This window comes from Orbicella faveolata, unplaced genomic scaffold (assembly GCF_042242905.1).
Source record: "Orbicella faveolata isolate gen_17 unplaced genomic scaffold, um_ofav_v1 contig_47, whole genome shotgun sequence".
Classification (NCBI taxonomy): Eukaryota; Metazoa; Cnidaria; class Anthozoa; order Scleractinia; family Merulinidae; genus Orbicella; species Orbicella faveolata.
The window spans coordinates 21,508,506-21,530,921 of record NW_028301577.1 but is presented as its reverse complement, the minus strand read 5'-3'; the positions used below and the strand labels follow the sequence as shown (position 1 = coordinate 21,530,921).

The following is a 22,416-nucleotide window of genomic DNA, read 5'->3' as shown; positions in this document are numbered from 1 at the left end:
TCGGGAAACAATAAAATCCCAGACCGTCTGGGATTTTCCCGACATATGAAAACCAGGCTTTAGCAAGAGAACGGGAACGTCACGTGACGGCGCGCGCAGTACAAATACCCAAATATGCTCAAATTGGAACAGAATCCAGGTTTCCAAAGTTCGAGGGAAAACCCCCTGGGAAAAACCCCAGTCTCTAACCTGACAACTATTAATTCACTTCATTCGGACGTGAGACTACAAATCTGTTACAGACCCATCGCAGTTCCTCGAGGAAGGCATTGTAAGTGAAACGTCGCTGTTGTAAACTTACACGGTACCTGAGAGAACTAACTTTATTTTGCTTTGAATTTGGATTGTTTTATTTATTATTAGTTATGAAAATCCAAGCCAAGTGCATTTCAGTTTAAATGTTGTCTGTTTTACTTCAGTGATATTTTCAGAATGGGTAGCCTTATCAGTACTATTGAGAGTTGGATCAAAGTTGGTAGGGAATTGGCAGCAAGGAGTTTAAAGTGGATATGGGAGTGTGTGAGCGCTCTGTTCACGAAAATAAGCCAACTAATCCAGAGAGTATTGCGCGGAGTAATGTCGTGTTTTAGCTACTCGAGGGAAAGAACATGGACGTACTGTGGACCCACTCAAGTTGAGGTTAGTGATTTCGCGCGGCTTCTTGTTCCTAGCGGGTTATTTACGGTCACGCTCAACGGACTAAGCGAAAGAGGGACTATTCGTACTCTATATCATAGCGAATTATTTCTCATCATTTTAATTTGCAGTTTGGACGTTGATCCGTTGTTGTCATTCTGTCGTTTCTCGAATATTGCGTACGAAGAAACGGGCTAAGAAAATTCCCCAGTAATGTTCATTTTCGTGAAGGATGACCGCGGATGGAGAATGACACTTGATAACTTATATCAAAGGCCCTATGCCTAGGCTGCCTCGTGTCCCTTGTTTAGTGCACAGAAATCCACTGCCAAACCAAGCAAGTGTAATGCAAGCGTAACGCCAAGATGCATTTCACTTACGTTAATTTTACGAATAAAATCCGATCTACCTCGATCGACCCGATTCGACCATTATTTACTATTAAAGGAAGTCACTCCAAAAACCGTGTAATACAAATTAAAGTTCACATTGAGTTGAGTTACTCACCGTTGTTTTAGCTTCTGCCGCTGATCCTACATACCCCATCTTCTCAAAATCATCGCCAACGAAACGAATTTGGTTAAAAAATCGAGTGTTAAGCGCCCATGTCCCACACGGTCAGTCAAAAATAGTGTTGCTCCTCGCTAAGGCTCGCAGTAATTAAGAATGTGTCCAAGAGAAAACCAGGCAGAACCAGGCAGGAGGTGATACAGCTCAAACTTGCCACAAATGTTGGGTTTGGTGAGTGAATGATTGTGGCAAAACAGTAGGTCAAAATATTTTATTCCCTTCAAGTTAGGGGGACCCTCTGCAAAAATGGCCATTTGACACTAATTTATCCATATTTGGTTTAGTATTTCTACAACAAGAAAAACCATGTGAAAATGAAATCCACTGGGACATGTTGTGCAACTATCAGTCTAGCACAACATTTAAGCACAGATATTCATTTCAACTGGGCAATTTGGGTGTCTCAAGTGCTTCTTTTCGCCAAACGTTTACTCGTAATTGATAGGAAAATGCTTAACTAGTTATTTCTTGTTGATTTCAAGTTAGGTTAAGACAGAGAAATAGCTTTTGTGTTTTAATGAATGTTCATGTAATGACCATAAATCGTTAAGTTCTATGTATACAGTACACCAGCACAGAAAAAATATTGAAGTCCCCCAACATTTTATGGCTTTTTTGAGAACTTTGTCGATTACTCTCACTATCCATGTTAGAATACTGTGTATTTGCTATTGTCCAGTGCAGATATTTGCCATCAATTAAAGGCTATTCACATCACTACAAAATATGCACCTTACTTAAGATGAAGTCACGGACAGAAATCAAATTGCCAAGTTGAAATGAATATCTGTGCTGTTAGACTGATAGTTGTACAACATGATCCAGTGGATTTCATTTTCACATGGCTTTTCTTGTTGCAGAAGAACTAAACTAAAGATGGCCAATTAAATATGCATAAATTAGTGTCAAATGGCCATTTTTGCAGGGGGTTCCCCTTACTTGAAGGGAATAAAATATTTTGACCTACTATTTTGCCACAATCATTCACTCGCCAAACCCAACATTTGTGGTAAGTTTGAGCGAAATCGGTGATTTGAGCTGTATCACCTCCTGCCTGGTTCTGCCTGGTTTTTTCATGGACACACTCTTAAATGTAAACTAAACAGAATGCGTTACACTTACGGTAACATTACGGATGTAATGCGATCTGGCCTGCTGTCCTGATCTGACCCAGTTGGTATATATACAGTGAGATGTTGATCATAGACCTAGCAATTAATTTTTGTAATGAATTAATTTTTGTGAGTCATATATTTGTTTACTTATTCGCAGAAAATGCGCCTTAGAGGTTAGTTTTAAATCCACTCGTCATCTTCAGATTTTTTTCTGCGTGACTGAAAGAGTTGCGTGAACAAAGGGCTCAGACACTAACGAAATAAAATGCTAAAAACAGCTGTCACAAATACCTCCAACGTCTACATCCCAGTCTCCGTAAAAAAAATAAAGAAAGAAAGAATCTTAAATTTGTACAGCGTTGAAACTCGTAAATGTATTTCTAAAATCAATAGCACTAAACGCCGTCAATTCATTGTCGGTTTTATACCTGTCTTTCATAGCAAAAATTGATTAACCCACAAGTTATTTAAACTACCCTTCACAGGAATCTTACATCACGAACGCAAAGAATGGCCGAACTTTGGTCACGTGAACACAAGGCCAAAAATGACATGTTACTGTATTGGACGAAAAAAAAAAAACACTCTTTGTTCTCAGTCTGGGCTTTGTACCTGGTCTGCGGTCTGCATCTTGTACCTGGTCTGCATTTTGTACCCCGTCTGCAGTCTGCATTTTGTACTTAGTCTGCATTTTGTACCTGGTCCGCAGTCTGCATTTTGTACTTAGTCTCTATTTTGTACCTTGTCTGCAGTCTACATTTTGTACTCCGTCTGCAGTCTGCATTTTGTACCCCGTCTGCAGTCTGCATTTTGTGCTTAGTGTGCATTTTGTACCTGGTCTGCAGTCTGCATTTTGTACCTAGTCTGTATTTTGTGCCTGGTCTGCAGTCTACATTTTGTACCCCGTCTGCAGTCTGCATTTTGTACCCCGTCTGTAGTCTGCATTTTGCACCCAGTCTGCAATTTGTACTGACCGCTTACTAATATTTAACAGTTATTCGCCGAAGACGAAGTGAACATTGGTGAATGTTTACCGAGACGAAGCCGAGCTAAATATTCACCACTGTTCACTTAGCCTGAGGCGAATAATTGTTTAAGTATAATTTTCAGAGGTGAATATCAAGAACTACAAAATAACAGACTAACACAAGGAACTACAGAGGCGATTTTTCGTTTGTTTTCTCATATACTGTCGTAGTAAGCTTAAATGTACATCCAATGCGAATCATTTTGTTCATCGTGTTAGGCTTTAATGTGTATATGACACGAAAACTAATTTCTGCTTATTCGAAAGGCCTTTCAAAATACAGAAGAATGTCGTTTTTCTTTTTGAAATATCTTTTTTCGTTTTAGAGATATTGACGTTTTTCTATTATGCAAATTAGATCAGTGATGACGTCATATTGTTTGCAACTAAAAGGTAGAAAATACTGAATAAATGATATCTCTGGAAATATTGAAGCAGTGTTCTTGAAACTTGGCACCACAAATGTGCGTCACAAAAGGAACAACATGACACCCTTAGTACTGTTGCCATGACAACAGTTTTGCCGCTGGTGCTGTCTTAATAAAAACTGAAATTCCCAGTTTTTGTCTTAAACCAAGAACCATCTACCCTACTCAAAGTAATGATGGGAGTAAGACCGTATGGGAACTATATCTGTTCCAAGTAGGACTTTTTGTCTCACTATAGAGGTTGCAAATGCGGATTTTTGGTTTTTTGACAGAAAGAGACTGGAACTGAAAGAGTTGCTATGGCAACTGCACTAAGGGTGTCATTTTGTTCCTTTTGTGATGCACATTTGTGGTGCCAAGTTTCAAGAACACTGCTTCAATATTTCCAGAGATATCGTTTATTCAGTATTTTCCACTTTTTAGTTGCAAACAATATGACGTCATCACTAATCTAATTTGCATAATAGAAAAACGTAAATATCTCTAAGACGAAAAACAATATTTCAAAAAGGAAAACGCTATTCTTCTGTATTTTGAAAGGCCTTTCAAATAAGTGGAAATTATTTTTCGTGTCATATACACTTTAAAACAAACACGTAAAACTCTGCGAAAAACAAATTCATCCAGTACCTATGTTATATCGTTGCTCACTTCATTCACAGCTGTACTTATCGTCTAAACATGACTAGCTCCATTTGAAGAAAAATAAATTTCGGTCACTCAAACTGACCTGCTAGCGATCGACGAAACCACTGCGTTTTACGATGCCTCGAATATGTCCAAGGGCAGCAATAGTCATTTTATAAATTCCCCCATGTTTTCAAGTATCCTGAACTTGGGGTGATGTCTTTCGAACAAACGAAAATTTCATTCAGCAACTGTCCACCATGTTTACTTGCCAAGATGGCAAAGATGGCGAACGTAGTAACCAAGCTTGGGAAATGTTACATTCACCGCCAAGCGCGGAGAATACAGCGTCCAATTCTTATATTCTCCTCTAGAAATTGTACTAAAACAGTGAACACCAGAAATTGTCAATATAAAAAGGGCTGAATGACTCTATTATGCCGTCCATTGGACGTCAATGGAGATGTTTTAAAACTGGTTTTAATTGATTTGTATGTATCTTAATAACGTTCTGTAGTTATCGTATGTACTTTTGTGTCTTTTTTGAATTTCCAGATCTGTAAACTGGTAAGCTAATAGTGGCTATTATATTTTTAGTCAAAAACGACCGGAAATTTACACGAATTAAACTAACATTTTAGAACTGATACAAATACTGTAGTACGAAGTTAAACATTTAGCCGTATTCTAATTAACCTATATAGCATGCGAGTAAATGTAAGGCAGAAATATTGAACGGTGAAAATGTAACTACATTTTAGGTGGGACATGATGAGCTGAGAGTTGGGAGAGAAAGGCCTGCAGGTACAAGTTGTTAATTAATTAACACACACGGTGCTGCATACATCAGAAACTTATGGGTTTCTGGTTACATGCATACATGTTACATACATTTAACAACTTGACGTCAGTTTTTCATGCGTCTGTCCTGTTATTGATCATGAATTTCGTCATAACATTGTCAAAGTAGCTGTGGATCCATAATAGAATTTCTGCAATTATCGTAAAAACATGTTTTGCCGATTTCATTTCCCTCGTGCTGTTTTAGCGCAGGTTATTTGAAATTGCCAACACCCGCTGTACCAAATCTCTTTAAAAACTAGTTGACAGTTCCTCGACTGTGCCCTTAGCGTTGGTTAGAACCACAGCGGCCCAAGCTCCAGCTATGAGATGATCATCTTGCGTAATATTGGTCACGGCGAAAAAGTTCGAAAATATAAGGTAACCCGAAAACACTGACGCCCGGTCAGCGGACCCCCACTACGGACCGGGTCCGCGGACTACCCTGCGGACCACTCCAAAAAAAGAATAACAATAAGAAATAACGATTTCACTTACGGGTTGTCTAATAGATTACTCGTGTCGGCGAAATTTCGAACGTTACATTGTGCAAATGTAACAGACTTGGGTTCAGGCTTGGGCGCAAGTTATATCATGACACATTACTATTTCCTTTGCTGAAGATATACAGTACATGAAAGACCGGGAAGCCTCCGGGAAGCCTCCGGAAAGCCTGGAAATTTGTGCTCTTTCCCCTCCGCCATTTGGTTCAGACCACACTCCCATGGGTTCGTGAACTCGATCCAGGTTTCACTATTTATTCAGCGGAATTACAGATACAAACAAGCTGAAATGACCTAAAAACACATTTCCATAGCCACATTTAGCCGCGAACGGAAGGTAATAACTTTCCTTCTTCCATCGGCATCTCCCTACGCCGAAAACAGCTTTTAGACATTATTTTGGGGGTGGGGGTTTTAGAAACCCAAGTCTGTTACATTTGCCACAGCGTAACGTTTGAAATTTCACTAACTCGAGTAATCCATTTAATAGACAATCCATAAGTGAAATCTTTATTTCTTATATTTATTCTATTTTTGGGTGGTCCATAAAGGAGGTTCGTAGCGTAGGCCGCGGACCCAGTCCGTAGTGGGGGTCCGTGTTTTCGGGTTACCCCGAAAATATAAGAGTCTTAGTTATGAGAATAATTACGATCACTATTAGGAAGTTAAAATATTATATCAGTTTATCAATGATAATACCTTACCTTACTTCCACAGTGTATCGCTTGTTGTCTGACCGCTTACTCTGCTGAAACGAGGCCATTTTAACGAGTTTATCGCTTCCTAGGTTTCCAACTCCTAAGGGAAAGGCTGCGCACTGCAATTCGGAACGACCGATCCGAGAAGCGACAGATCTGAGCTCAAAAATTAAACAACCGGGCGGCCACAAATCCAACGCAGAATCCAAGCACCTATATCGTAAATCCTCGAATTAGCGCTCCCTCTCGAATAAGCGCCCCCTTCGAATAAGCGCCCCTCATGTCGGCCAAAATTTAAAATAGGCGCCCGTCCTCGAATAAGCGCCTTCTCCCCTCCCCCCATTTTGTGGACGAGTAATGAGACAACAAAGAATGTATAGTTTTTGTCGTGTAGTATTAGATTTGAACATTGTTTCAGTTTGTCAACACGTTAGTTTGGGGGAAAAAAAAATACAAATACTAACGGTGCCGCGATTTACACTTTAGGATCAGCTTTTTGTGTCGATACACAGCTTATGTTGTTGTTTTACGCGCATATGATGTATTGAAAAATGATCATGTCAGGCTACCATTTGGGAAAAATGAAATAAGCGCCCCCCCCCCCCCCCCCTCGATTAAGCGCCCCCTTCGAATATGCGCCCCCGTCTTCTCCTAAATTTGAAATAAGCGCCCCGGGCGCTAATTCGAGGATTTACGATATCGTACTTCAAACCGTAGCTTGCTTGCAAAATTTCCAGTCTACACGTTTGTAACGATCCGTGTACATATTCACTGGTACATGTTTACCTCTCTGTGCGATGTGGCACAAAATGTTATCACACGCTGATATTGGGTAAATTTGTATCAATACCTCCCTTGCATACGGCAACTGCGCCCACAGTTCTAGCGGCAGTCAAAACCGAGCTGTCCTACCGACAAGGTAATAGCCTTTTTCTTAGCAGCTAACTAAAAATATAGACAATACTAAGTTGCTCTGGCCTCTTCTTATGCTAAAATCGAGAATTCTGGGTTTAATTAAAAGAGGAACAGCATATTTTGTTCAAAATGCATGAAAATTAGGGTTTGCCACAAGTTGCTCGACAACTTTTTGGCAACTTTTCATATTCTGAGCAACTTTTTTTGTTTTGAGCAATTTTTTGCATTCTGAGCAATTTCTAGTTTTCTAGATATCGGAGCAGCTTTTAGTGCTCTAATTGGCCTTGCTTCCATATTTTACAATGTTTCAGTAGACAGTATGTGAATTTCTTTAATTTTTTTAAAATTTTTTTAAAATTGTTTTCAAATTGTTTTAAATTGTTTTAAAAATTTTTTTAAATTTTTTAAAGAATTTTTAAAAATTTTTTTCACTTTTTTTTGAAGTTTTTTAAATTTTTTAAAAAAAATTTAAAAAATTTGATATTGATGCGTAGTATTTACACATACGTATTGTGAACAAATTTATTTAGCGATGCTGGTTACAACGCAAAATTGCACAAAAATGCTTAGAAACGTTATTTTTGTTGTACAGATTGCATATTTTTGCATCAGACCAGATAAAAGAAGAGAGACAAAAAAAAGCTTTTGTATCTTTTTTAGCAACTTTTGAGCAACTTTCGTTACAAAAAGCAACTTTTGACTTTTTTTGGAGCACCTTTTTGAAAAATTTCGGGCGACTTTGGGAAATCTCGAGCAACTTGTGGCAAGCCCTAGTGAAAATGACACAACTTTTACCCAACCTGGCGACAGTAATCAAAGAGTGAGTTGCTGAACGAGGGCGACCCATTTTTGGCGCCAAATTAAATGCTTGGAGGCGCAAAATGTCTTGTATTTTTCTTTTTTTTTTTTTTTTTTGACAATCTGATATGGGCTTTGGAATTATAAATTACTTTTCGTGAATATTTAATGTCGTCTCCAGTGAGAAAAGTTGTCCAACTCTATGTCATCCTACAGTGACGTCAGGACAGTTCAATTTTTTCCGCCTGCTGAATCTTGATTGGTCAATTCAAATTTCAGGTTCTCCGGCCGTATGCAAGCATCCCCTAGACACCTTTTACTAACTAATGCATTTTAACGGCACCTAACTTTTTTTGGTAATTTTATTCTAGCTCCTGAACTACTCTCATCAGACTTTGGTAGGTATGACAGTGTTCCCCTGTAAAAACACGTGTAACATGTCACTACATTGTGTTGCGATCATTTTCTTACAACATGTTACTTGTTTATTTCAGTCACGTGTATTTATAAGTTGAAGACTACAACCCGCTCACCAAATTTCTTAATCCAAATGTCTCAACAGCAAACTGACGTTAGTATTACTTAGTATTTCGGAAAAACGACGCAGTTGGTTTAGTTTTAAAGACACTTTTCGACTAATTCAGTATTTATCATTAACTGAAAAACTTCGCCGTTTTCTCAAGAAAAAATCTTTACTCGTGGGTTTAATTTTTGAAGGTTCATTTGGTGCATCTCCTCAGATCATCTCTTGGAGAAAGCACACCATTTACTGGCCTCAAGCTTTTCTAAACTTCCGTTTCCAATTTTTCTTTGCAGTTCAAGATCTCCCGTCAGATCCTGAACAATGTGAGTATGACAGTGTTAACTTTCAAGCTCCTAACAAATCTTTTTCTGAGAGGGAAGTTGAAGAGGGGAATCATAAATACATTTATTGTTTTCATGGGAGCTACATGTATGACGATTTCAACACAGGTGGTGGAAGATAAGACGCGCAAAGGAATCAGAAGGCGTCTGCATACAGGCTAATGCCAAAACCCTGGTTTCATACTACTAATACTTTAGTGCTACTACTTCCCCTTCCCCCATGAATGTAAGAGATGACTGGATGGCTTTTTAATATATTATCGCAATGTGTCTTTGTGGTTTCTTAAAGATGACAAGGTGATGGACGGGATAAAGGAGGCCGGCGAACTTGGAGAAGAATTGTTTGAAAATGGGTTGGCGTACTTCAAGGGGTTAAACAAGATAGTGAAGGAAGACCGGCAGCACAAAAATCGGCGTGAAACTGGTAATGTTCACACCACTCTTTAATTTGTAAAATAGTTTCAGCAAAGGAATGGAAAAAATTCTAATTCTGCGACTCTAATTTACGAAACTGACTACAAACAATTTAGAAATCAATCCTCTTCTCTTTCGAGTAGGAGGAATGACGGTAGCATGAAATGCCAGTCATCTCCCGCCTTCAAATTCAGCCTAATCCGCGGTGACGTCTGCCATTTCAGGCCAGGAGAGCGGTGGCCGCGGAGGGGATTCTTATATTAAAGGGTGCAAATGTTCGTCGCGTTATTTAAATCAAACCCTTAGGGAGATCAATCTAGAAAATTAATCAGTTGATTACTCATTGATGTCATTGGTCATCTAGTATTTATGTGCGAGTAATGTCATACTTAGCTATTTGGAAAACGGAAAAAACGCAGGGAATCTCATCAATTATGCCATCCCGTCAGATTCATCCCCTTCCCCAGTATGCATTAAAAATAAATTACTGACTGCAACAAAGACAACTTACGACTACCTCGCCATTTTGCCTCTGCAAAAAATTTCAACAAATGGCATTTTTCACCTCGCTTGAGGGCAGGGGAATTGTGGAAATTGAACAATGATTTCTCAATACCAAAGAATTCGCCACTGAGTAATAATTCGTCAAGTGTCCCATGGACGTTTGTATCGACTTAAAGTGGCATTTGACCTAAAGGAGTGTCTCCCTCGCCCACCTCCCCTCTCCCTACCGAAACAAAAACAAAACATGAGAAATCCATTTACCAGGAGAATGCCGTCAGGGTGAAAAATTGAAATTACCCTCTGGCGGAACCAGCTGGATGACGTCCCTTGAGCTTATTATTGTCTATATTGTTCTTATTTTTCCTATCTCATTATTATTGCTACTCCTTCTTTTCAGCACAAAAACTGCGGAACTTGAAAAATGAGGAATATAGCAAGAAACTGCACGCTGCGCTGCTGGATAACCAGCCCACAGTCAACCCAGGCCTTGCTTAAACTGACCGGCTGTGTTACCCGTCACGCAGCGTGATATCGTTTTGTGGATATATTAGAGTTTTTCCGCACAGCAACCTTACAGATGCAAACATACCCATTATGACATTAGACATGTAAATTTCTTTCTTCATATCCAAACGTCCAAAGAGTTGACCTAGAATTGGGCACATTTCGTACTGAACGCCATGTTTCTTTATTCCAAGACCTCTAGGTCCTGTAGCGAAGAAGAAACAAACAAAGCTATCATGAAAATAAAAAGCGTTGGATTGAATTAGTTAGTCTTATTACAACGATTTTGTAGAGATCTTCTAAATCTGAGAAGCAGCAATTTGTTTGAAAATTTACTGGTTTCATGAGGTATTTGCGCACGCAGCGAGCTGAATAAGACATACAGCAAAGTCACGCCAGTTTACTTCTGTGCGTGCGACTCTTTCTTGAGAGAGACGTACTAGCCATCTCATTTACGTGCCTAAAGCCCGGTTTAAACGTCGCATTTTACATGCGCCGAATCATATTGCCGAATTAAGTGCATGTAAAATGCGACGTTTAAATCAATTAAATGCGACATATTTCAATTAAATGCGAGTTCAGTCAAATATTCGACTGATCCAGTCGAATATACGACTGAAGTTCGCCAGTTGATTTAAACGCCGCATTTTACATGTGCCGAATCTAATTCACAAATTATGTTAAATAAATTATGCTCGAATGGGAATTAACACGTCGCCATCGCTCGCGCTCAGCAATTCTATTCGGCAAACAAATGCGACGTTTAAATCAAATCAGCCGAACTTATTCATTCGAGTCGAATAAAATTAGTATTTGATTCGGCGCATGTAAAATGCGACGTTTAAACCGGGCCTAAGGTCGTGAAATGCATATTTGCATTTGTAAGGTTCTTTATGCGGAAAAGCTCTATTGAATCCACACGCAGGCTTTTCAGTTTATTATTAAATCTGTTTTCTACTACACTTAACTTTGATTAATTGTAATCAACAACAACTAGCTTAATTTGCGTAATCAGATAAAAATATGCACATTTTTGAGAAAAGCTTTTGTAAGGTAAAAATAAAACAGTAATAACTATTTTGAACATATAATAAGGTTATGGTATAGCTATCAAGCTTCATCGGTTTGATTTGAATGAAGAATATTGCGTAGATCAAAGCATGCAAGATGAAATGAATGTTGCTAATTGAATATTGATCTAATGATTTGCAGAAGTCGTACAAGTTGTCACAGATAAATTGTTAAAAAGAGATTTGGTACAGCGGGTGTTGGCAATTTCAAATAACCTTCGCTAAAACAGCACGTGGAAATGATATCGACAAGACATGTATGTGTGTGACATGTATGTATGTAACATGTATGCGACTTACCAGAAACCCACAGGTTTCTGATATAACTGATTGCAGTACCTTGTGTATATAAATTTCAAAAAATTAAAAGTCGGAACGATATTTTAGGCATATACCTTTGCAGAAGTTAATATAATAAACTTTTGATCACTGAGATGACGCTATTTAGTGAGTAAAACTGTAAACTGTAAACGTAAAACGGACAAATAAATAAATCCACTGTAAAGATCTCTTGGTGTTGTAAAATTTACTATTGAATGCGGAAAGCCAGGGATAACAGTGTACTGAAAATGGGGTATCAAATTTTTTGTCAGGTCATAAATACAGTGGGGGAAAATCACAGATTTTGGTCTTAAATAGGGTAAGGGTTTTGGGAAGCGGGCCGCACACCCCCACCCGATTTTTATGGAAGTAGCCCCCGGATGCACTGATTGCCTTAACGGGCCGATTTACAATGACCCATATGAACCACTCTTATCACTGAGGTAAAGTGGCACGAACGAAATGGCGTTAGGTAAACTGAACTTGGAAGAATTAAAACTCAACTTTATAGGCTAGATGGACTAAAAGTAGTTTCTCGGTCGTTGTTTAGACTTAGTGCGCTCGTCTCCAGATCGAGTGGTCTGGGTTCGAGCCCTGGCCAGGGACATTGTGTTGTGTTCTTGGGCAAGACACTTTACTCTCACAGTGCCTCTCTCCACCCAGGTGTATAAATGGGTACCGGCGAACTTAATGCTGGGGGTAACCCTGCGATGGACTAGCATCCCATCCAGGGGGGAGTAGAAATCCTCCTAGTCGCTTCATGCTACGGAAATCGGGATAAGCTCCGGCCTGATGGGCCACTTGGCTCGCATGCAGACTTTACCTTACCTTTACCTGTTTAGACTTTCCCGAAATGGAGCAGCATCGGCCACAGTGACTCGTAAGTGAATGACGTCAGTCACGTACTCTTTTTTAACGGTATATGGGCTTTATTTATCCATAGGATTGCTGTTATCACGCCGTCGTAAGTTTCAACACGCTCATGAAGATGGTTCGAGAAAAATTTCCACTAGTAGACTGGAGAGAAACAAGCCAAATTTCGCTTTCATCTCTGTCTGTCCCCTTCCTGGTGAACACAGTATGAAGGGATGACAACGTCCTCCAGTTTTCTTTCGCCTCGCTAGCCCTGTGAGTTTCTTCCGCGTCAGGTATGAACAGTTCATGAGAGGAACGAAAGGAATTTATAGTTTCTTTTAAATGGTTCTTTATGCTTAGGAGTGGCGGCGAGATTCACACAGAATAATTACTTGCCTTGAATAACCAAAAATCGAACATGGCACGTGAACTTTCCAGTCACCGTAGAAATACACTAAGTGTCTGGTTAAGGAAGTAGCTACTGCTTTCTTCGATTCAAAACGAAAGAAAAATATTTAGCCTAGTTCCTTCTCATTTGACGGAAAAAGCATCGCGACCAACGATTTGTAATGAAAGCGAAAACGTTTACTTCTTGGCTAATCAAAACTACTACAAAATTCTCGAACGTGATTGGCTATCGGCAGCCCGGTTTGAGCATTAATTGGACAGTGTACGCGTCATGCTTGTAATTGGACAGTACGCGTCATTTTGCGCGCGCTGTTGAAGTGCACTTTGTTGAGTAAACTACTGTGTTTTTCAGCATTTATAACGACGTTTAATCGTTCAGCGCTCCATCGATGGTTTGTTCGTTTCTCGAATTTTGTCATAGTTTTGATTAATTGGTAACAGAGCTTCGCGTCGTCCAATTCAGTCTGTAATTATACTCGTGATTGACAAATCGGACTCCCGCTTGGCGGTCGTCCGATTTTTTTATCACTCTTATGATAACAGACCGAATTGGACTCCACTCAGTCCTATTACCATTACTAATTAAAGATATTTTTCCTAAGTTGCCGACACATTATGTAGCACACCAAAAAATCTAAAAGTTCATCGGCTCCCGTTTGTACTCGGTACACCGCATGCCAATAAGAGAGCCGACCAACTGTCTTCACCAGAATTTCTAATATACTGAAATATCCCATTTGTTCTTCTTTCCTGGGATCCAAAAATACACCATAAATTGGAAAGATTTCGTCTAACCTTAAAATCTAGGCCGTTTTAAAATAATATGGACCTTAGCAGGGCTGAAACGAGTCCTATAGTAGGCTGAAATAGCTCCTTTACCCAACCTAGTGAATCGAGGCCCAGATTGTGCTCAAATTAAATGGCCATGCGGGGCTCAATCAGGCTTAATTTCGTCAAAGATCTGAATTAACAGCCTACTGTTTGGGTATGAACGTGTTGGCAAACATACCATGCCACTCTCAAATGAAAAGGTCGGGATGCTCGTTGTCTCGCTTAGGGGTATGATTAAAATGAAGGATTCTAGTCTCACTTAGGGTGTTCATGACGAAACGTCACTATTCTTAGCTGTCAAAGTATCTTTAAGGGTACACTCGAAGAAACAACAATAAAAAACGCTCCTATTTCTGTTTTTAGGCTTAATTTCTGCCGGTCTCTCGAGTCCAGTTTACTAGCGCGGGCTCCTTTCTTGAACAGCGGCTGGTGATCGAGCCTATTCTGTTTTAAGCGTATCTTTGAGGGATCAAATAAAGCTTGAGCCCCACCCAGATTGGTCTCCTTCAGGGGTTTAATTCAAATCCTCCGACGAGCATCCCCGATCTTTTCATATGGGAGTCCCCCTCTCCCCCCGATACCTGTATAGTTCGTTTTTAGTGATGAAAAATCTGGAGTCCGGCCATTGCTGCACGTCGAAAATGAATCAGTGCAGTAACTTAAAGATTACATGTTAAAAATGCACATATTTCTTGATTATACCTTAGCATTTAATCGATTTTGGAAAGAATACAAACCAAAGAAAGGCAGGAATGAGGAGACTGAGATCAGTGGTCTTCATTTTTGAGAGTGCTAGCAAAATAATTAGGCTCAAATGCAAATTTGTTACTTGCAAGTAAAATTCTCAATCCAAGATAAAGTTTTTCCAACATTTATTTGAACCTCAGTTATCAGCACATTGATATCGATAAATATCTCATGGTGATGAATTTGGTGACATTGCTTCAGAAATCACCGGAGCCTGGGGCCTCAGTGGGAATTGGTCGGCAGCGATAATAAACGTCCAGAGAGCCAACCGAATAGACAGCCTGGTATGACAGACCATCTTTACACCCACATCCATGGATACTCTAAGAGTTGTGGGAAAAAAAAAAAAGATTTAAATCCGTTTTGTTGTCTTAGCAGATGGTATATGGCTGGAGAGGGACTGCGGGAGTTAAGTGTCTTGCCCAAGAATACAAATGCAGAGCAGTAACCCCTGCTAGGCCTTGACTTAATTCGGCCCTCAACAATCGATAATCCAATGTACCAACTATCAGGCCAACGCGCTCCAAATCTATAGTTTAACTCTTAGTTGACCTACCGAATCTCTTTACGGTGGCCAATTCACATTATCAACCCAGTTGATAAAACCAAATTATCTTGACCTAATATAAGCTAAGGGTCATGGCCAATTTGCCAATTCTAAACTTCGATGCCTGAAACGATTAAATATTTTCAGGGACTTTTCACAAACATTTGGTCATCATTCTTTGTTGTACCTTTCTTTTCAACAGACTAGTGCAAAGCTCTCGATATATTAACCCTTAAACATGATGTCTCGCAATAAAATATTTTCAGCCACTCTACAAAAGTATCACTTACAACAAAGTTACAAGACTCGTCCAATCCTCTCTTGTCGTGGCAGGTTCCAATATTGCTGCAGCAACGCTCCTCAGTAGAGTCTCCGGCACAGTCAGAGTCTACATCACAATACTGCGAGGAACAGGTAAGTAAAAAATAAACACAACTGAATATGTTCATTCGATTTGAGAATCACTTCACGATCTACCATCTCGGTCGAATCTCGGCAAACTTGTGAACAAGCAATCGGCAAGTCCATGTTACAAATAAGAGATTTTGATCGCTTACCCCAAGAAAAAATCGCTTCTCTCTTTCCTGGATTTTGTAACTGGCAGTGACGGCAACAAAGAGAAAAAGTGCAGCTAATACCTTCATGTCAACAATTTACAGCAAAACTGTAGCAAGATAAACTTGGTTATGTGTTTTTAGTTCTTTTTATATACTTTGACAACAGCTAAAAGGTGAAAAACGTGTGTGCTCAGTAGTGTAAGTGCTGCGGGTATTTATCCAAAGCAAAGGTAGAATGTCTTTTTTAAGCAACTCTTTTTTGTTAAACTGACCGGTGAACTAAAACGGTTAAGAAATGACTTGTTTGTTTCAAAAGTTTTGTGGCGCTCCAAACATTCAGCTGCATTTCAGCTGGTCTCCTGCTCCAATAGTTTGTAATGTGATTCATTGCTCGTTTGTTATTCGAGTCTCTTTTGTGATGAATCGCCCACAGCAAAAGAAAGGTTTTTTATTCGATTTGTATCACAAAATAACTAATTTATTTGAAAAGGTGATAGAAAATTACAACACTGGAATAACCCAGTTAATTACAAACAATATATGAAAAAGGTTACACAATACCTGAGGTAAAAGACACTCTGTAATAGCGCACAGCATCGGGACCGAATCGAATATAAAATAAAATAAAACGCTTTTACCTTACTTTACAACTTTTTGTTCATATTTTTTTCGCGCTCTTTTTTTTCTTTAGTCTAGCATTATTTATTACAGTGTGTATCTTTTCCCTCTGGTATTGTATAACCTTTTTCACATGTTGTTTGTAATTAGCTACGTTGTTCTAGTGTTTTAGTATATACCACACAAGCTAAATAATTAGCGGACCAAAACGTTGTTTTATGTGTGACAAGCGGTCGAAAATTTAAAATCTCTCGCGCCGGCTGCTCGGAGGTGAATAGTACTTGCTAATCACCTCCGAGTTAACCAATCAGAGCATCCCAAAAGCACTATTCACTTGTGTGGTATATACTAAAAGAATATAACCGCTGTATATAGTGCCCTAGCTATTAGTTTCTTTGATGGTAGCTTCAGATGGTGCTTCTAAGTCCGCTTTTCAATCCAAACTATGGATTGATTCTTTCATACAAGGGGCAGAACACGACATCACAAGAAGCGTAGTTTGCTATCGCTCTTGGGTGTGAAAAAGCTGTTAGAAATGGTAATAAAGTTGTCGATAATGATGTGCTCTTCTTGTGTTACGCTCGTCACTTACTGTAAATTTGGTAGCACGCAATTGACCATGCGCGAGTTTTGGAGGGAAAATATCCAATATCGTAATCAATAAAATGTATTGGATAGAAAAAAAGGTAGAAAACACCAAAGTGGTGATTGTAAACCACACAGGAGTAGGAATGGTAAAGATGGGTAAAGAGTATGTGAAGTTACGAACGACGAAATTGGAGAAATTTAGCGCAAAGCCCACAAGTGCCGTACAAGACTGTTCACGCGAAAAAGGGAAGCTGCAGTACAAACAATTCCCTTCCAAGTAAAATTCTCAGTCAAAGATAAAGTTTTGCGAGTGTTTATTTCAAAGTCATTTATCAGCACATTGATATAATGTATATCTCATGGTGACACAGCCATTGATATTCCCTCAGAAATCGCCGGAGCCTGGGGCCTCAGTGGGAATTGGTCGGCAGCGATAATAAACGCCTAGAGAGCCAACGGAATAGACAGGCTGGCATGACAGATCGTCTTTGCACTCACATCCATGGATACTCTAAAAATTGAGGAACAAAAATAGGATTTAACTCCGTTTTTTTGGCATTGCAATATTGCTACGTACCGACCCCTGAATGCCTGGAATGCTAGTGCACACTCTTTTTTTTTATACGTAAGAACGTCTAATTTGGTTCTTACGAGCGTGTCTTTGAGAGAACTACCTCTTTTGTAGGCTATATAATAGGTGGTTTTCTGCGGATGGTTTTCAGCAAAGGCTGATTTTGTATTAATGCCGTTAAGTATTTGGGTTAATTTACATTTCTTTTTTTGTTACCTTTCTTTTACGCTTGCCATTTAATGTACAGATTAGCAAAATAGAAGCGTTCCTAATCGACTCTCAGCCTGAGGAATGTTCTTAATACGTTCTTAAAATTTTGGTTAATGTCAGCCTCAACGTTCCTATAAAAATCAGTACAAAAAAAAGTGTATTACAGGTCAGCCGTCTATACCGTGCCCATCTCAGGATTAAATGGAGGGAGTGCGGGAGTCAAGTGTCCTGCCCAAGAACATAAATGCAACACAGTAACCCCTGCTAGGCTTTGGCATGACCCTCTACAATCAAGAATTCAATGTACCAAGTATTACACTCTTTCTTTTTATAGGAATACGCTCTACAAGAATATCGAGGTTGAAATTAACGAAATTTTAAGAGAATTCTTTGAGAAGAAACCCGAGGCTGAGATTTTGAAAAGAATATAGTTGTGAAAATTTGTAAATACAATACAACTACCTGTTAATACACCGTACAAAATTCTTCTTTTCTCTAAACGGCAAAACTAGCCAAAAATCACCAAAAACAGCACTAGCGTTATATCAGGTGTTAATGCCTGCAGGGTGGCTACAAAACTTACATCCAGACACCAAATACATTTGAAAAAGTTATGTCATGCGCTATAATCTAAGAATATTCACAAGAATCTTTTCAGCCTAGAATCGGCAGAAAAATAAGAATATTCAGCCTGGACCGGAAAAACAACATTCCAACAAAAATGAGTGTAGGCCAACGCGCTCCAAATCTATAGTTTAACTCTTAGTTGACCTGATACAATCTAAGGGTCACGGCCCATGCAATTTGCTAATTCTAAACTTCGAAGCAAATGGTTAAATATTTTCAGGCTCTTTTCACGAACAGTTGGTCATCATTCTTTCTTCAGCCTCAGTTTTTGTGGAGCTTGTGGAGCCCTTGTTGTATTAACCCCCTAAAATGTCTCGCAATAAAATTTTTTTAGGCACTGAGTATCACTTACAACAAAGTTACAAGACTTGTCCAATCCCCTCTTGTCGTGGCAGGTTCCAATATTGCTGCAGCAACGCTCCTTAGGGTTTCCACAGTCCGAGTCTACATCACAGTGCTGTGAGGAACGGAGAAATAAAGATATAAACACAATTGAGAACCGCCTCATGATCTACTATCTCGATTAACTTGTGAACATGCAATAGCAATTCCAGATTAAAGTACTTGAAACCGTGTCAGCAAAAGACGTGACCTATTTTAAGCGTATCTATTGAGAAAGCTTAGTAATTTATTACAAATAAAACAGGCTTACCCCAAGAAAAAATCTCTTCTCTCTTTCCTGGATTTTGTAACTGACAGTTACGACCACCAAGAGAAGAAGTGTAGCTAATACTTTCATGTTTACGAGTTGCAGCAAAACTGTAGCGAGCTAGATAAACTTGGTTATGTGTTTTGAATTCGTTTTATATACTTTGACAACAGCTAAAAGGTGGAAAAAGTTTTTTCTCAGTATTGTGAATGTTGGTATTTATTCACAACAAAGGAAGATTGTCTTCTTCGAGCAACTCCTTTTTGTTAAACTGACCGGTAAACTACAAAGGTTAAATAATGCCTTGTTTGTTTCTACTCAAAAGTTTTGTGGTACTCCAAACATTCAACTGCATTTCAACTGGTCTCCTGCTTCAATACTTTGTAATGTGATTCCTTTGCTCGTTCGTTATTCGAGTTTCTTTTGTGATGAATAGCGGAAAGCAACAGAAAGGTGATAGAAAATTACAATACTAGAATAACGTGACTAATTGCAAACAATATGTGATAAAGGTTACATAATACCTAAGAGAAAAGCACACACTGTAATATGCAGAGCATCCGGGACCGAATATAATATAAAATAAAACGCTTTTACTTTAATTTACAAGCTTTTATTCATATTTATGATCTCAATCTTTTTTTTTTTCTTTAGTCTGGCATTATTTATTACAGTGTGTGTTATTTCCCTCAGGTATTGTATAACCTTTTTCACATGTTGTTTGTAATTAGCTACGTTGTTCCAGTGTTGTAATTTATATCAGTACTTTAAAATTTCAGTTGAGCGTTTAGTTATCTTGGTGAGTTCGAGTTGGAAGTTTAGCTCAGGCAAGTTTCCAGTGGTAAAATATTTTTTACCCAAGTTCTAAGGAAGACATTATTATTAATTCAAGTAAAACATAATTTGGAACTTCGGTAGTCTATATGTAAACATTAATTGTGTTGCTAGTGTCAGTTACGATGCTACCCTTACTTGAAACAGTTGAATGATAACCATTTTCAGCCAACCGGAGTACTATCAGGTTAACCTGAGTGTTAATTAGGCCAACTGGAGTGTTATTGGAACTAAAATGGGTTACTAGACGCTTTAACTCCAATTCTAAACTAAAACTCACAAAATGGATAATCCCTAATTTTGATTTACTCTTAAATGTGTATTTTTTATTTAATTGCTGTGAAAACCTTTATTTATGTAATAGCAAACATTTAAATACGAAATTGTTCACAATACTGGGAAAACTCAGCTGTAACTCAGCTGCATGTTATTTCAACATTTTCAAGTCTGATTTCTTAAAGTTGGGGTTAGACTGAAGATTGTTTTAGCTGACAATGGCTGTCCCTAAAGCATACATTTGATCGTCAGCTTTTCTTTCTTTTACAAATTTTGCAATGACCTTATTGATCCTTATTATGTCTGACACGTTCTTTTTATATTTATCAGTTAGGGATTGTTTTCAACTAATTAGTCAAAGGTTCTTGACATTATAGATGAAGGGTTTTATGGACGCAAAGCGCCAAGGTAGTGATATCTCCTATCACGTCTTTCCCACTAAACCCAAGTAGAGCCAATTTGTACCGGCACAACATCATGGGAAAGTTGCGTTTGACTTTGCATCTGATTGGCTAAGAGAAAAAAAATTGTTTATTTTAACAAAGGGTGACAACATTTTCAACCAGTTTTATTTCTATGGGTCAATAAACAAAAAACCAATTAGGCAAACAAGCGTTATTGACAGAGATTCAGCACATTTATACCGCCACTGAAGATTTAGTCGATTTCTTGTATGAAAACCTGTAGGCCTAGGTGGACCAATGTCCATATTTTTCAGTTGCTCACCTTTATTTTCCTTATGAATTTTCCGGGCTCGTATGAGGCACTCGGAATCCCAAATGACATGAGTGACAAAAATCCAACAATTTTTTTTTTTTACAAAATGTCAATTTGTAATAAATTGTATCAGTTGTTTTCATGAAGTGTGAGTCCAGTCCAGTTTACACGACCAAGCGGTTGTTGTCAACGAATAATGATTTTATTTAAAGCACTATACTATTTGAGCAAAAAGTCACCTCGTTTCGCCTGTTTACCTTAGTATGGTCGCATTGTACAGGGCAAGTTCGCATATACGCTTCAGTTTATTTGTTACGAAGTATTCATCCTTTCTCGGGTGTAAATGACAACGCAGTTGACCATCTCTGGTTTCAAAGACAGAGCTTAGCCGGAACTTTTGAGTACTGCCCTCAGTCGGATGTCAATGTTTGGGCTGTGCACTGAGCTGCAGTCCCGATGAGACTTACAACTGTCGCTTGCATAAAAGTATTGCGTCTAGTTCATCCAAACAACCCACACACAACCCTGATAAATAGAAATGTGATAAACCAAAGCAAGATTTACCCCCGATCATACCTTAAGAGTGCCTGCCTGTAAAAATCAGACAAATTCTTAATTTCGCGGCAAGGGTCGAAAATTCGATTTCGCTCATATTCTTATGGTAGATAGGTTAGGGCATGACAAAAACTACTGGGTAGTTTTTTTGGCAAAATATCCTTTTATTTCAAAGAAATATGCAAATTACCAAATTCCGTTAAAATCGTCATTTGACGCACCATTTTATTAAACAAGTTTGAGAGCCTCGCATGCAAAACCACATCATTCTTCCGTCTTTAAAACACTCAAATATTTTTGTGCAATGTTTAAATGTGTACTGGGTTGATTTTAGGGAATGTTGCGTTGTCTTTTTGGGTGCACAATAATTAAATTTCGAAGACATGTATTTCATTCACTTAAAAGTACTTCGTGAATATAATTAATTTTCACCATGTGCGAAACCTTCAAATGGACTAAGCTTCTGTTGGTTGAATTGCAGAAGGATGGTCTACAGTTTCCTGTAAAAATTTCTTTGGGCAAATGATTGTGAGCGACGCGAGAGCTTTTCAAAGTACGTCAAAAATGCAAATATTTGACCATCCGTCGTCAAATTTCAATTCACGGGTTAGACGTATATTTTAGCATGCGCCACATGACTTGACCTATGTTAAGTTGAAATAGACACAGAGCTGATAATTTCGAAATGTTCTAACCTTATTTGTTGTAAAAGGCAGGTCCAAAGCCGATTTGACGTGTTTGTCTCACCATTCGTCGCGCAAAAAGCAGAAGTTTGCGTTTGAGGGCGAATGTTTACATAACGTCCGATGTGCATCGCCACCTGTCAACTTATTTAACGGTCGAATACGATGAATCTGTGACCCTCGTTCGACACATATGATCACCACTGCATCTAAGTCAAAAACGGCTAAGTCATTCGTAGATAGTGGCTTGCTTTGCACTACACCAAAATATTACGTTTGATCATCATGGTTTGATGGCTTGAATCCTTG

At 38.7% G+C, this 22,416-nt stretch overlaps 2 protein-coding genes across 2 annotated transcripts; one reads left to right on the top strand and one right to left on the bottom strand.

Moving 5' to 3' along the window:
- Nucleotides 1-138: 138 nt before the first annotated feature.
- Nucleotides 139-12,022, top strand: LOC110048978 (uncharacterized). Its single transcript, XM_089279522.1, has 7 exons — nucleotides 139-271; nucleotides 420-639; nucleotides 5,165-5,207; nucleotides 8,529-8,555; nucleotides 8,974-9,003; nucleotides 9,311-9,445; nucleotides 10,337-12,022. The coding sequence occupies exons 2-7, from the start codon at nucleotides 433-435 to the stop codon at nucleotides 10,432-10,434; spliced, it is 540 nt and encodes a 179-aa protein (XP_089135648.1). The 5' UTR covers nucleotides 139-271; nucleotides 420-432; the 3' UTR covers nucleotides 10,435-12,022.
- Nucleotides 12,023-17,282: 5,260 nt separating this feature from the next.
- LOC149097619 (uncharacterized) lies at nucleotides 17,283-19,291 on the bottom strand. The gene is made up of 3 exons (XM_089279519.1): nucleotides 19,046-19,291; nucleotides 18,746-18,850; nucleotides 17,283-17,496 (listed from the first exon to the last, which is right to left on the bottom strand). The coding sequence occupies exons 1-3, from the start codon at nucleotides 19,130-19,132 to the stop codon at nucleotides 17,371-17,373; spliced, it is 318 nt and encodes a 105-aa protein (XP_089135645.1). The 5' UTR covers nucleotides 19,133-19,291; the 3' UTR covers nucleotides 17,283-17,370.
- Between the last annotated feature and the right edge of the window lie 3,125 nt (nucleotides 19,292-22,416).

Coding starts and splice junctions, on each gene's coding strand:
- LOC110048978 (XM_089279522.1), top strand. CDS start 433: ATGGGTAGCCTTATCAGTACTATTGAGAGTTGGATCAAAGTTGGTAGG. Junction 8,556..8,973: donor ACTACTCTCATCAGACTTTG/GTAGGTATGACA, acceptor TTTTCTTTGCAG/TTCAAGATCTCCCGTCAGAT. Junction 9,446..10,336: donor CAAAAATCGGCGTGAAACTG/GTAATGTTCACA, acceptor CCTTCTTTTCAG/CACAAAAACTGCGGAACTTG.
- LOC149097619 (XM_089279519.1), bottom strand. CDS start 19,132: ATGAAAGTATTAGCTACACTTCTTCTCTTGGTGGTCGTAACTGTCAGT. Junction 18,851..19,045: donor AGAAGAGATTTTTTCTTGGG/GTAAGCCTGTTT, acceptor CGTTCCTCACAG/CACTGTGATGTAGACTCGGA. Junction 17,497..18,745: donor ACAAGTCTTGTAACTTTGTT/GTAAGTGATACT, acceptor CTCAATTTTTAG/AGTATCCATGGATGTGAGTG.